Genomic DNA, 11,841 nt, shown 5'->3' with positions numbered 1-11,841 from the left:
TGTGTGTTTGTGTTTGTTCTAATAAAGCTCTTTCTTTGAATAAACTGCACGTCCCTGTCATATTTTCCTTTCCTCAATAAATGAATGTCCTTGATGGTTATAATAGCGTAATCCATAGGATAACAATGACATGAATATAAAACATAATAGCATATCACATGAATATGAATATATACAATTAAAAAATAATATGCAAATCATAATTTTATATATATATATATATATATATTTGTGTAAAATTATTATAATTTGGGGGTTTAAATTTATTAATTTATTACCCAGGTTGACCAATAGTAACAGATCTGCCAACCAATCACGAGTGATATTTCTTGTTTCAATGTAGTAGTTTCAACCAATACTGAATGAGGAAATTCAAGCCATTCCGGCAAGGCGCCGCCCAGAGCTGCTATTCATATGCTAATTAGAGCCATTAGCGCCGGCGCCAGCATGCCTCCGCAAGCTCCACATACGTCATGGTTCGTTTCCGTCAATATGTGGCACAGACGAACGCGACGTTCACAGGCTGTAAACTGACGTTAATTGTCGAAAATCAGGGAGATTTCCGGCCGTTTACGGGGACGAAAATCCCACTTTTCATGCAGTGCCTCGAAGAGTGCTCGGCGGGATCGAAGCGTTCTTATCGGGAGCTTTTCGCAATGCTCACACCCAGCCCCCTCGAGAGCTGACTGGGCATGCTCTAGTCCCAAACACATTACACACAGCTTGTGTGTATCCCCACCCGTGATGTAACGTGGGCAGGGAGTGACACACTGCTTGAACTGTTTGCTCGCCATTAGTATTTATTTTTTCAAAAGACAATACACACATGAAATGGACAAACAATATTCACATAAAGCACTTGTGAAGACACAGAAGCTGACGACTGTTTGGTCCGGGTGTGCTTTATAGCTTCCTGGTCGATGACGCCACCCGCCTATGACGTATCTCCATGTACTAGTGCTTCATGACGCAATCACGCAGAGGCGTTCCCGTAGCGTTTCGACGCAGCTCCAGTTCCCTCGATAAAGGGAACTTTTATTTCAAAACAAAACGAAACATTCAAATTATACTCCACATGAGTAATGTGGCTTGTAATTGTAATTTACAATTCCAACTTGATAGAAAACTGAACTTTGCTATGGAAAAGTTGTTGTCAGAAAACAACAACAAAAGACATTGAACACAGTGTAATGGCCATCAATCAAAGATAATTAACAGATTTCATTTTCACCCCAAAATGAAAATTGACTGATAATTTACTCACCCCCATCTCATCCAAGATGTTCATGTCTTTATTTCTTCAGTGGAAAATAAATTAAGTTTCTTGAAGAAAACATTCCTGGATTGTTCATCATATAATGCTTTTCAGTTGCAATCAAAATGTTGAAGGTCCAAATCAACGGCGTTTCAAAAGGCTTCAGAGGCTCTGCATGATCCCAGATGAGGAATAGGGTCTTATATGGCCAAATTATCAGTAATTTAAAAAAATATATATACTTTTTAACCTAAATTGTTCAACTTGCGCAGCTCTGCGAGGTGCCAACGATGATGTAATCATGTTGAAATGGTCACACTAGATGTAGGCAGAAGTCCCCCCCCTCGTGTTTACAAAGTGCTTGTGTGAAGACTAATACAAATGCCCTTTAGCAAAAAAAAAAAAAAAATGCCCGATATCGTTGGTTTACTTTTTTTTTTTTTTTTGCTAAAGGGCGTTTGTATTAGTCTTTACATTAATACCATTACGAAACCAAAATATATGGGAATATACTGCAATTATATGCAAAATGTAATACAATTACATAATACATTTCCATAAAGGAAACTAATGCCTTTTTTAATATACTGCAATGTATGCATTGACCTTGTATGGCTATATTTTAACACATACAATATTTAGAAATTAAGACATAAATAGCATTACATGTAATATTCATAAAGTTTTATCCTTTATTGTGTAGTCTTACTGTATATTGCATGTTCCCATATTAATTTGAAAGCATGTTACACACATATACACACTTTTACAGAATGAGTTAGAACACATTTCTACTTCCCATTCATGCTTTGCTTCTGACTGTTAAAGGAGGCTAAATGTTAAAATTAAATGTTATTTCATGTGTTTTTGCTTCGCTCAATTTAATAAGGGTGATAGAGCCTGTGTTAGGTTGACGTTTGGCCAAACACCAATAAAGCTTTGTTACTTTTATTAAAATAATGTCTCAGTACTGTTTTCAGTACAGTTATACAGTTCTTAGCTAAATATTTAGGAACATGCCGGTGTGTTTGACTTGTGTTATTGTTAACAAGTAACTAGTTAAATGTAACAGCGTTATGTAATTGAATTACAAAATAAACTGAACTCTAATCCATTACAGTTACTGAGAAAAAAAATGTGCCATTAAATTAGAGTTATATGAAAATGTTAACAATTACAAAGGAGGTTACATCTGAATTATATATGTATGTGTATATACTGCATGAGTAAATACATACTCAATTATTGTGATAAAGTTCAGTATTTTCCATAATGTAATGATAAAAAATTAAACTTTCATATATTTTAGATTCATTGCACACCAACTGAAATATTTCAGGTATTTTATTGTTTTAATACTGATGATTTTGGCATACAGCTCATGGAAAACCCAAAATTCCTATCTAAAAAAAATTGCATAGTTCATCCGACCAATAAAAGAAAAGTGTTTTTATTACAAAAAAGTCAACCTTCAAATAATTATGTTCAGTTATGCACTCAATACTTGGTCGGGGATCCTTTTACAGAAATGACTGCTTCAATGTGGCGTGGCATGGAGGCAATCAGCCTGTGGCACTGCTGAGGTGTTATGGAGGCCCAGGATGCTTCGATAGCAGCCTTAAGCTCATCCAGAGTGTTGGTTCTTTCGTCTCTCAACTTTCTCTTCACAATATCCCACAGATTCTCTATGGGGTTCAGGTCAGGAGAGTTGGCAGGCCAATTGAGCACAGTAATACCATGGTCAGTAAACCATTTACCAGTGGTTTTGGCATTGTTTTTTGGCATTGTGAGCAGGTGCCAGGTCGTGCTGAAAAACGAAATCTTCATCTCCATAAAGCTTTTCAGCAGATGTAAGCATGAAGTGCTCCAAAATCTCCTGATAGCTAGCTGCATTGACCCTGCCCTTGATAAAACACAGTGGACCAACACCAGCAGCTGACATGGCACCCCAGACCATCACTGACTGTGGGTACTTGACACTGGACTTTAGGCATTTTGGCATTTCCTTCTCTCCAGTCTTCCTCCAGACTCTGGCACCTTGATTTCCGTACCTAAAAAGTACCTTGGACCACTGAGCAACAGTCCAGTGCTGCTTCTCTGTAGCCCAAAAGGGGCTTGACCTGGGGGATGCGGCACCTGTAGCTCATTTCCTGTACACGCCTTTGCACGGTGGCTGTGGATGTTTCTACTCCAGACTCAGTCCACTGCTTCCGCAGGTCCCCCAAGGTTTGGAATGGGACCTTCTCCACAATCTTGCTCAGGGTCCGGTCACCTCTTCTCGTTGTGCAGCGTTTTTACCACACTTTTTCCTTCCCACAGACTTCCCACTGAGGTGCCTTCATACAGCACTCTAGAAACAGCCTATTCGTTCAGAAATTTCTTTCTGTGTCTTACCCTCTCGCTTGAGAGTGTCAATGATGGCCTTCTGGACAGCAGTCGGGTCGGCAGTCTTACCCATGATTGCGGTTTTGAGTAATGATACAGGCTGGGAGTTTGTAAAAGCCTCAGGAATTTTTTAAAGGTGTTTAAAGTTAAATAGTTTATTCAAATGATTAGGTTAATGGCTTGTTTAGAGAACCTTTTCATGATATGCTAATTTTTTGAGATTGGGATTTTGGAATTTTGGGTTTTCATGAGCTGTATGCCAATATCATCAGTATTAAAACAATAAAAGACCTGAAATATTTCAGTTGGTGTGCAATGAATCTAAAATATATGAAAGTTTATTTTTTATCATTACATTATGGAACATAATGAACTTTATCACAATATGCTAATTTTGTGAGAAGGACCTGTATATGTTATGAAGTTTATTACTGAAAATAAAATGACATTTTTACACTTTATTTTGATTTTCCACTTTAGACATTCGGGTTAGTAGAATAAGTTGAATTGTAGTTGCCAATTTACTTACAGTCAGTAAAATGTCTGTTGGGGGACCGACAAAATAAAGTTTTAGTAAATATTAATCAGACAGTCTACAGATACTCTAATGACAGTTAGTTGACATGTAGTTTCAAAGTTACTTATAGTTAGAAGAATGTCTAAAGTGGACTATCAAAATAAAGTGTTACCTAATATACTATTAAATAATTTAAATCATTCACATAAGGAAATTTATTTTCTTTGTGTTAGGGTTACTAATTTTTATTCGTTTTACTTGCTAACTAATTTACTAAAGTAAAATCTAACTGATTTGCAGGGGTTGTATTTAACACAATCCAGCATATATTGTTTTACAGTGTAGGACATATACGAATGAAAATACATTAATATTGTGCAATTTGTATATGTGGTTTTTGCAGCATATATGATCCTAACAGTAGTTGGAACATATAAGAATCACACGTTTTTAGCTAAAATTTTCCATATGGGGAAGTCTGAGCTCAAAGCCCTCCCTCCGGACAGCATGCCAAATACGCATTTAGTTGTTACTTTGGGGCTCTGGCTGAGGATATGGTTTCAAATGCTGCATAGGGGCACATGCTAATGGATTCTGGAGATGAGGACTTGGCTGCGTTTCTCCTTTCAGGTGTGGTAGCGTTGCCCATGCCGTTCCAGATTTTACGGCTATACTTTCCCAGGCTGCCGCAAGTGTCTGGCTCAAAAGGAACCCTCCACTGTGTCCCGAACCTTTACGGTTGGATGATTTGGTTTCTCCAGCCCATGCTGGTTCTCGGTACCATTCTTTCCAGAGGTGCATCAGGAGCTCCCAAAGTCGTAGATGGTGCCCTATCTTGCCAGAGACTGATCAAGTGGCTCCTCCATACTCACTACCCTTGAAGGTGGCACGACAAAAGGGTAGGTGGAGGTCCCTCCATTCGAACGGTCGGTAGCGATGCAACTGTGTCGTAAGACTGTTACCGACTGGTGGGGTAATTCCCGGGCGTGTAAGTTCTGTAATTGTGTAATTGATGCACGTGTCCATAGATCATGTGTTGAAGCTTTCACCCCGGAATTAGGCATGTAGTGACCTCCCAGATAGCAGACAAACAGTGAATCAGCTTTGAATCAATGTTAACGCATTAACTAAAATATCATTGAATCAATGTTGAGATTTAACATCTCTCATTTGCACCCTGAAATAAAGTTATTTCAACAATGAAAAATTGATCAAGATGGGCTTAAAATCAATAGTTTTTCAACTAAAATTAAATATAAATATATCAACTAAAATTAAATAAAATTAAACCACTTATTTAACAGTGAATCAATGTTGAATCAATGTTAATGCATCAATCAAAAAATCATTGAATCAATAATGAAATATAACATTGATTTTTCATCAGGTTTGCACCATGAAATAATGTTATTTCAGCAAGGAAAAATAGATCAATCTTGCTTTATGTACAGCAGTATTCTATGCCAGTTAGTCTGTCTCTTTATTTTATTCATTTTAATCAGAGACCATGTATGGCTGCAATCGATATCATTTTGCATCAAAAAGTCACTCAAAATAAACAAACCTCCTTCAGTTTACATGCACATGTATGTATTTATTTATGATAAAAGAAAAACTCACATTGACTTAAAACAATTACATCTGAATTTATAACACAAATGAGAAGAGCCTGGAAAAACATGACAACTTGCATCTGCAAAATGGAAGTAAATACAAATGAAAACTTGCCAATAAATACAGAAATGAGACCTAACCCTCTAGAAAGAAGGTAGAAGAAAGAATGAAATACTCCAAACTCAGGGGTTTCCACCATGAGCAATGTCCCCAAGCCTTTCAGATTGTAATGGAGCCAGTTTCGCACTGTCCCAGCAAAGATAAACTCTGATGCCTCCTTTTTTATCAGCATTCACGGCATCTAAAACAACAAGAAGTTAGTAAAAAATTGGAAATGTGATTAATTATACATTACAAATATAGCCTACTACAAAATTAAGTGAAACTTGAAATTTGATCAAAATCTTGATATCCCAGTCAAAACACTGTAACGTGTGAAAATGAAACAAATAGCTAAATTAAGTAATAAAAGAGGAGCTGTATAGGCTATGGTGGTTTGGAAAATATTTTTTTCCATTTACAACATTAACTGGAGGCTAGGCTTGGGCGGTATCCAAATTTTGATACCGTTAAACCTCCCTATATTACCTCGGTATACGGTATTACCGTGAATAATAAAAAAATGATGACGTAAGGCTCAGTCAGCCACCAAACTGTTGGCTTGTGCCTAAACCGTTCAGAAACTAAATACCAAACACTAATACTCAAACAATAACAAAATAACATGCACTTTGCACAACAATATTAACAACTTTTATTAGCATCAAATAGCAGTTTATAAAAAAAGTGAAAATACAACAGTCAAACAGAATTAAATTAACATAAACTTCCAGAACAGTTTTCGCGCACACGCGCACACAAATCAATTAAATTAAATTACACCGCCCTAACAACTTTAAATAAAAAAGAGCAGCTTATAAAAATGTGCAAATAAACCGACAACAGTCATCTAGAGTTGAATTAACATAAACATCCTTATTATAAAAATTATTGCAAAGAAATAGGCCTAAATAAAAACTTCTTCCTAGTTACCCAATATTGTTTTTAACGAAAACAAAATAAAACTACCTGAATCAATTAAATAAATAAAAATAAACTGCTAATAGGAACGAATGGCAAGTGGCATCAAATCTAGATTTTTCGCTAGAAAAACCAGCAATTTACTTTGTCTGGCTATAACAGGGCACGTTGTGGACCAACAACTTTACCTGCGGTGCTGAAAACCCGCTCCGATGGTGTGCTTGTGGCACAGACGCACAGGTACTTTCGTGCCACTCGCGAAATTTGGGGAAAACGCCAGGCAGCATTTTTCCACCAGAGAAGTGGGTCCTCGTCTCCTTGAGTAACTGGCTCCAAACAGTAGGCTGTTATTTCAGCTCCAACTCGGTCCTCTACGGTGCCGACGCCGACGGGACCTGCCAATGCATCGGCTTTTTTTTGCAGCATACTTCCCAGAGTCATCTTTTTTTGCGAGGGTTCGGGTTGCACCTCTCCCTCTTCCACTCTGATGGCCACTGGACCTGCTGCCTCGAAGCTCACGATCTCAGCCTGTAATTCAGCCTTTGTCTCAGCCAATGCGTTGTCATCCGTCTCATAACCTCCACGGTAACGAGGGTCGAGGAAAATGCAAAAAAGTTTTTGCATTAGTTTGCGCGATGAATCGGATTCGTACTTGGCCTCCAGCTTTGTTAAAATTCCAGTTTTTATTGACTTTGTTAGCTGTAGGTCATTTTCTGACGCAGCCAACACATTGTCCCTGCAGAGCTGCAGTATGGGGAGGATAGAGGAACTGGTCACATAATTTTCTCCTGACAAAATATCAGTGAAGTCACTGACTGGTTTCAGAGCTTCGTAAACAGCTTTCAAGACGTCCATGTCCATGTCCTGCCAGGTCAGGGACAAGCTGCTCCTTCTGTCATCAGACAGGATGTGTCTGATCACTTGGGCCTGCTCGAAGATGCGCTCCACCATTGCCAGTTTGGAGCCCCAGCGAGTTGCGCAGTCCATTCAATGAATGAATATGCCTAAATGAACAAATTAATTAATAAATAGGCATACATAAACGAATGAATAAATAGGCCTAAATAAATGAAATTTAGTTCATTTAACGAATGAATGAATGAATGCATTGGCCTAAAATGAATGAATGAATGAATGAATGAATAGGCCTAAATAAATGAATGAATGCATTAATAAATAAGTCCATTAATGTATATTATTCCATTTGGTCAAATTTGCATGCACATTTTTTTTAACCACTTCAGCTCTGCACCCCCTCTTGGACGGTGGGTCCAAAATTACATCATCATAATCTTTTAAAAAAATCTATAACTCGCGGACCACAAAACTAGACATATATGGTATCATTTGAAAGATTGGAACCTCAGCTTTCTTGATAACCCAATAACTTCTGTATTTATATTACATAGAAGAAAATAATAATTAATTGTTTATAAAAGTTTTTTTATTAAAATTGTTAATAAATAATTGTTAGTTTTGTATATGTTACTGTCACATTAAATATGGTAAATCCTGATAAAATAAAATATATTTTAAGCAGAATAGGCTATATATTATAAGCAGAATGATTAATATTTGTTTTTCTGCTGTCACCATTTCCCTGTGTATGGGGGAGAAGGACCAAGCCCAGCCAACTATAGTTCACCTCTGATGCAATATAAAATTTAGCACTTTAATGAACACTGTTAAAACTATACCATTTTAACTATTTTTGTTCAAAGTATTTTGGGTGTATTGCACTGCAGGGTCGTAACCACCATAGACATTGAAGGGGAAAAGTCCCCCCCCCCCCCCCCAATATTTAGAAAGGGCATTTTTATACCGATTTAGATAGGACCTATTTTTTTCATTCCTGCGTAATAATCATGGAACTTCGCGGTCGTACCATGGGTTCAGTGGCGCGATGATATTACGCACCGCCTGAAAGTAGTCCTCAGATAGGTAACTTCCGACCGGCACTAAGTTTGTGTCGTTTCAGCCGGCAAATTATGTAGTGGATTTACTGTGTGATTAACCATATGGTTCTGTGTTTCGTAAAGAGCTGTGATGGGAGTCGAAGAGTCGAAGTTGTATACTACTACCATCATTTTTCACAGACCAACGAAAAATCAAGTAATTAAAGAATCAGTGGTTGACTGCTCTGAACCATAGATATTAAAACACCGGTAGATTCAAACAAGAAAGTGCATGTTTGCTCAAAGCATTTGGGACCAGATGACTATTTGGAAAACATGGACAGTGTTACCACAGTACGGCATCTAAAGGATATGGCCAGACAGGGTGAAGTGTATCATCCCCCATGGCTGTAAGTGTTATATTATTATATTTTAGTTAGCTTGAATGACCAGATTGAAAAGCACTGCTGTTGTCTTTAGCTAACTTGTGAGTGAAATCACTAAATGTGGGGGTTTTGCACGGCCATTTGGTTTATACAGTATATAACGTAAGTAGTTTTATTTTTAGCGTTCTGGTGAGGTAGTGTATAGTTTTGATTAATAGAATGTTAAATTGCCGGTATTGTTTATCTTCAGTTTCTATGGTTCAAAATACTACGTTAGTGATGTTACGTTCTGTGCCAAGGCTTCGGAGCGTGTCATGCATTGAAAATTATTTGGCGGCCACCAAAAAAATGTTTGTTCCGTCAAAGCCTTATTTGATCAGTTTTTTTATTTATTTATTTATGAGTGAGATGACTGGGCGCATGTTAACTGAGTGACAGAGAGAAACAACAGAGAGTGTGCACTCTCTCTGTCTTCATAATAAGCAGTCTTACCATATTTCACTTACATATTACGTTAGTCAAAATCAAAAGGTCGGCAGACCGAATCCATGTCAGACCATTTTTCCTTGAATTTTGACTCTTCTCTGACTCACCAGTTTGAATCTGCTCTCCTCGTCCCTTCTGCCACAGTCTGTTCAGCCAGACTTTCTCTTTCACATTTCAAAAGCTCGTCTTCAGTGTAACTGTTATTCCGGTTCAAATAGATATGGTTCGGGATCTGCATCAAAGTAAATATCTTCTGAATCGTCTCTCACAAACGTCAACATGGTTACAACACACGCTCTCTGAGCAAGCAGATCGTCATACTGTTTATGTTGACAGAAGAAGGCGCTGTGTAATATCATTGCGCCACTACGCCCATGACAGCCGCAAAGTTCCTACGCTGGCATGAGAAAGTAGTTTCTAGCTATAACGGTCTAAAAAAATAGAAACTTTTCATTTTTCATTGGTCTTAGTACACAATGTAACTATAGAAGAGTAAAGTTTTAAATAGGACAAATATAGAAAGTCTTTGTTAATTTTTTTGATCACTGATGCTAATGAACCTATATGACTCAATGATGTATGCTAAGCTATGCTAAAAGTGCTACCGCCAGATACAGAGATCGACTGAATGGATTCAGAAAGGGTAAAACTCAACTGTTTAACTCTAAGGGACTTGGAAAATGAGCCTTTTTTCAAAAAAAGTGGAGTGTTCCTTTAAGGAATAACTGTCTGCCGCTGACAGCATGACTTGAATATTGTCTCTAACTTTACTATATAAATGTGTGATGGCTGTTTGTGAAAAATGTTTCCGTCCAGGCAGGTCGTACTGGGCATCTAGGACCTTTATCATATCCTTAAAGGACTTTTTTTCCACTGTGTGGAAAGAGACCATTTCCTTCGCCAAGTATTTTGTCACTGCATCAGTACAGGTTTTCCAATGGATGCTATCCCTTTTGTACTTTGTTATTTTCCCGAAGGCCCCCATTATTGTCGGCTGCGAACTGGCGACCTAGATGTTGTTGGTCCTGCATCGTAAGGCGTTAAAACTGTTGCACTGAGTGAACTCAGGTCCATTCTCGCAGCAGTGGATGGTGGTTTCGTATATGCGACCTTAGGTTCGAGGTATTTCCATCTCTCGTGGTCACCTTTTTGTGGCACAATTTGCAAATTGCCTTGTCCGTATTTACCACCTCTCCCTTCTCGTTCGGTCGAAACCCGAAATACTGCCAAACTGCTGAAGTTGTATTCTTTTTCGGGACCAGATCACTTGGTGCGCTACACGCCATCTTTCCCCCGCTCTTTGTCACTTTCGCCTCCACGCTGTCACGTGATGACAAGCACGCATTTTAAGGCAAATTGTGCACCCTATAAGCCGTGGCTATAGCCTGGACAATCCAATTGCTGATCGTCTGCTTTGCAGCAGGCTGCCCTTTTGTGGGTGAGCCAAAGCACACCAGTAGCAGATCTCTGCTCAGAGGGACCTGCCATGGAAAGCCGTCTAAGAGTGCCACGATGTTGGAGAAACATACTTGGGTTGGCCACCGGTGCGCTACTAAGAGAAGGCTGATGCCCTCTTGGCGGACCCACTCCAGAACTCCCAGGAGCAGAGCGGTCGGGGGAAATGCGTACAGACGTAGCCTCGGCCACATCTGAGTCATGGCATCCAGCCCAAGAGGAGCTGGATCCCTGAGGGAGAACCACAGTGGGCAGTGGGTCGTCTCTCGAGACGCAAACAAATCCACTTTCACCGGGCCAGCCTCTCGCAAATGGCCTCCACCACCTCAGGGTGGAGTAGCCACTCCCCGCGCCTCAGCCCCTACCTTGACAGGATGTCTGCTCCTTGGTTCTGGTCCGCTAGGTCGTACAACACTCTTGAGAGACGACAGTTTCCTCTGGGACCAAAGGAGGATTTGGTTCAAAGCTTAAAAAAAAATTCTCTTTTGCGTTATCCTTTTTTTTTTTTTTTGATCGACGTAGGTATGCGCACGTTGAGCATCGTTGTCACACACCCGAATCGAGTCACAGCGGACACCCATTAGCCTACATCGTCACCTCAACATGTGGAATGAAAATGTAAGAAAATATGACAGTGGCAGGGGCGGATCTACCAGGGGTTTCAACTGCCACCCTAAAAGAAAGACCATTGCCACCCCAGCAGGCAGCTATGTGTATCCCAAATTCCCAATGCATAAAATATTAATTGTTCCTCTACCAATTTACATTAGCGGCGCTTCAAATGTGATAAGATAATAGCAATAAAACACGTCTTTCTATTATTGTGTA

The 11,841-nt window shown here is 39.0% G+C and overlaps 1 protein-coding gene across 1 annotated transcript; it reads right to left on the bottom strand.

The window, feature by feature from the left end:
• Window positions 1–5,953: 5,953 nt before the first annotated feature.
• On the bottom strand, window positions 5,954–9,886 carry LOC137079068 (E3 SUMO-protein ligase ZBED1-like). Its single transcript, XM_067447333.1, has 3 exons — window positions 9,666–9,886; window positions 6,980–7,795; window positions 5,954–6,072 (listed from the first exon to the last, which is right to left on the bottom strand). Exons 2-3 carry the CDS (start codon window positions 7,776–7,778, stop codon window positions 5,954–5,956), a joined length of 918 nt encoding a protein of 305 aa, XP_067303434.1. The 5' UTR covers window positions 7,779–7,795; window positions 9,666–9,886.
• Between the last annotated feature and the right edge of the window lie 1,955 nt (window positions 9,887–11,841).

Source organism: Pseudorasbora parva, chromosome 1 (genome assembly GCF_024679245.1).
Source record: "Pseudorasbora parva isolate DD20220531a chromosome 1, ASM2467924v1, whole genome shotgun sequence".
Lineage (NCBI taxonomy): Eukaryota > Metazoa > Chordata > Actinopteri > Cypriniformes > Gobionidae > Pseudorasbora > Pseudorasbora parva.
Note: the sequence above shows the minus strand (reverse complement) of the source record. Positions and strands in the feature narration are given on the sequence as shown.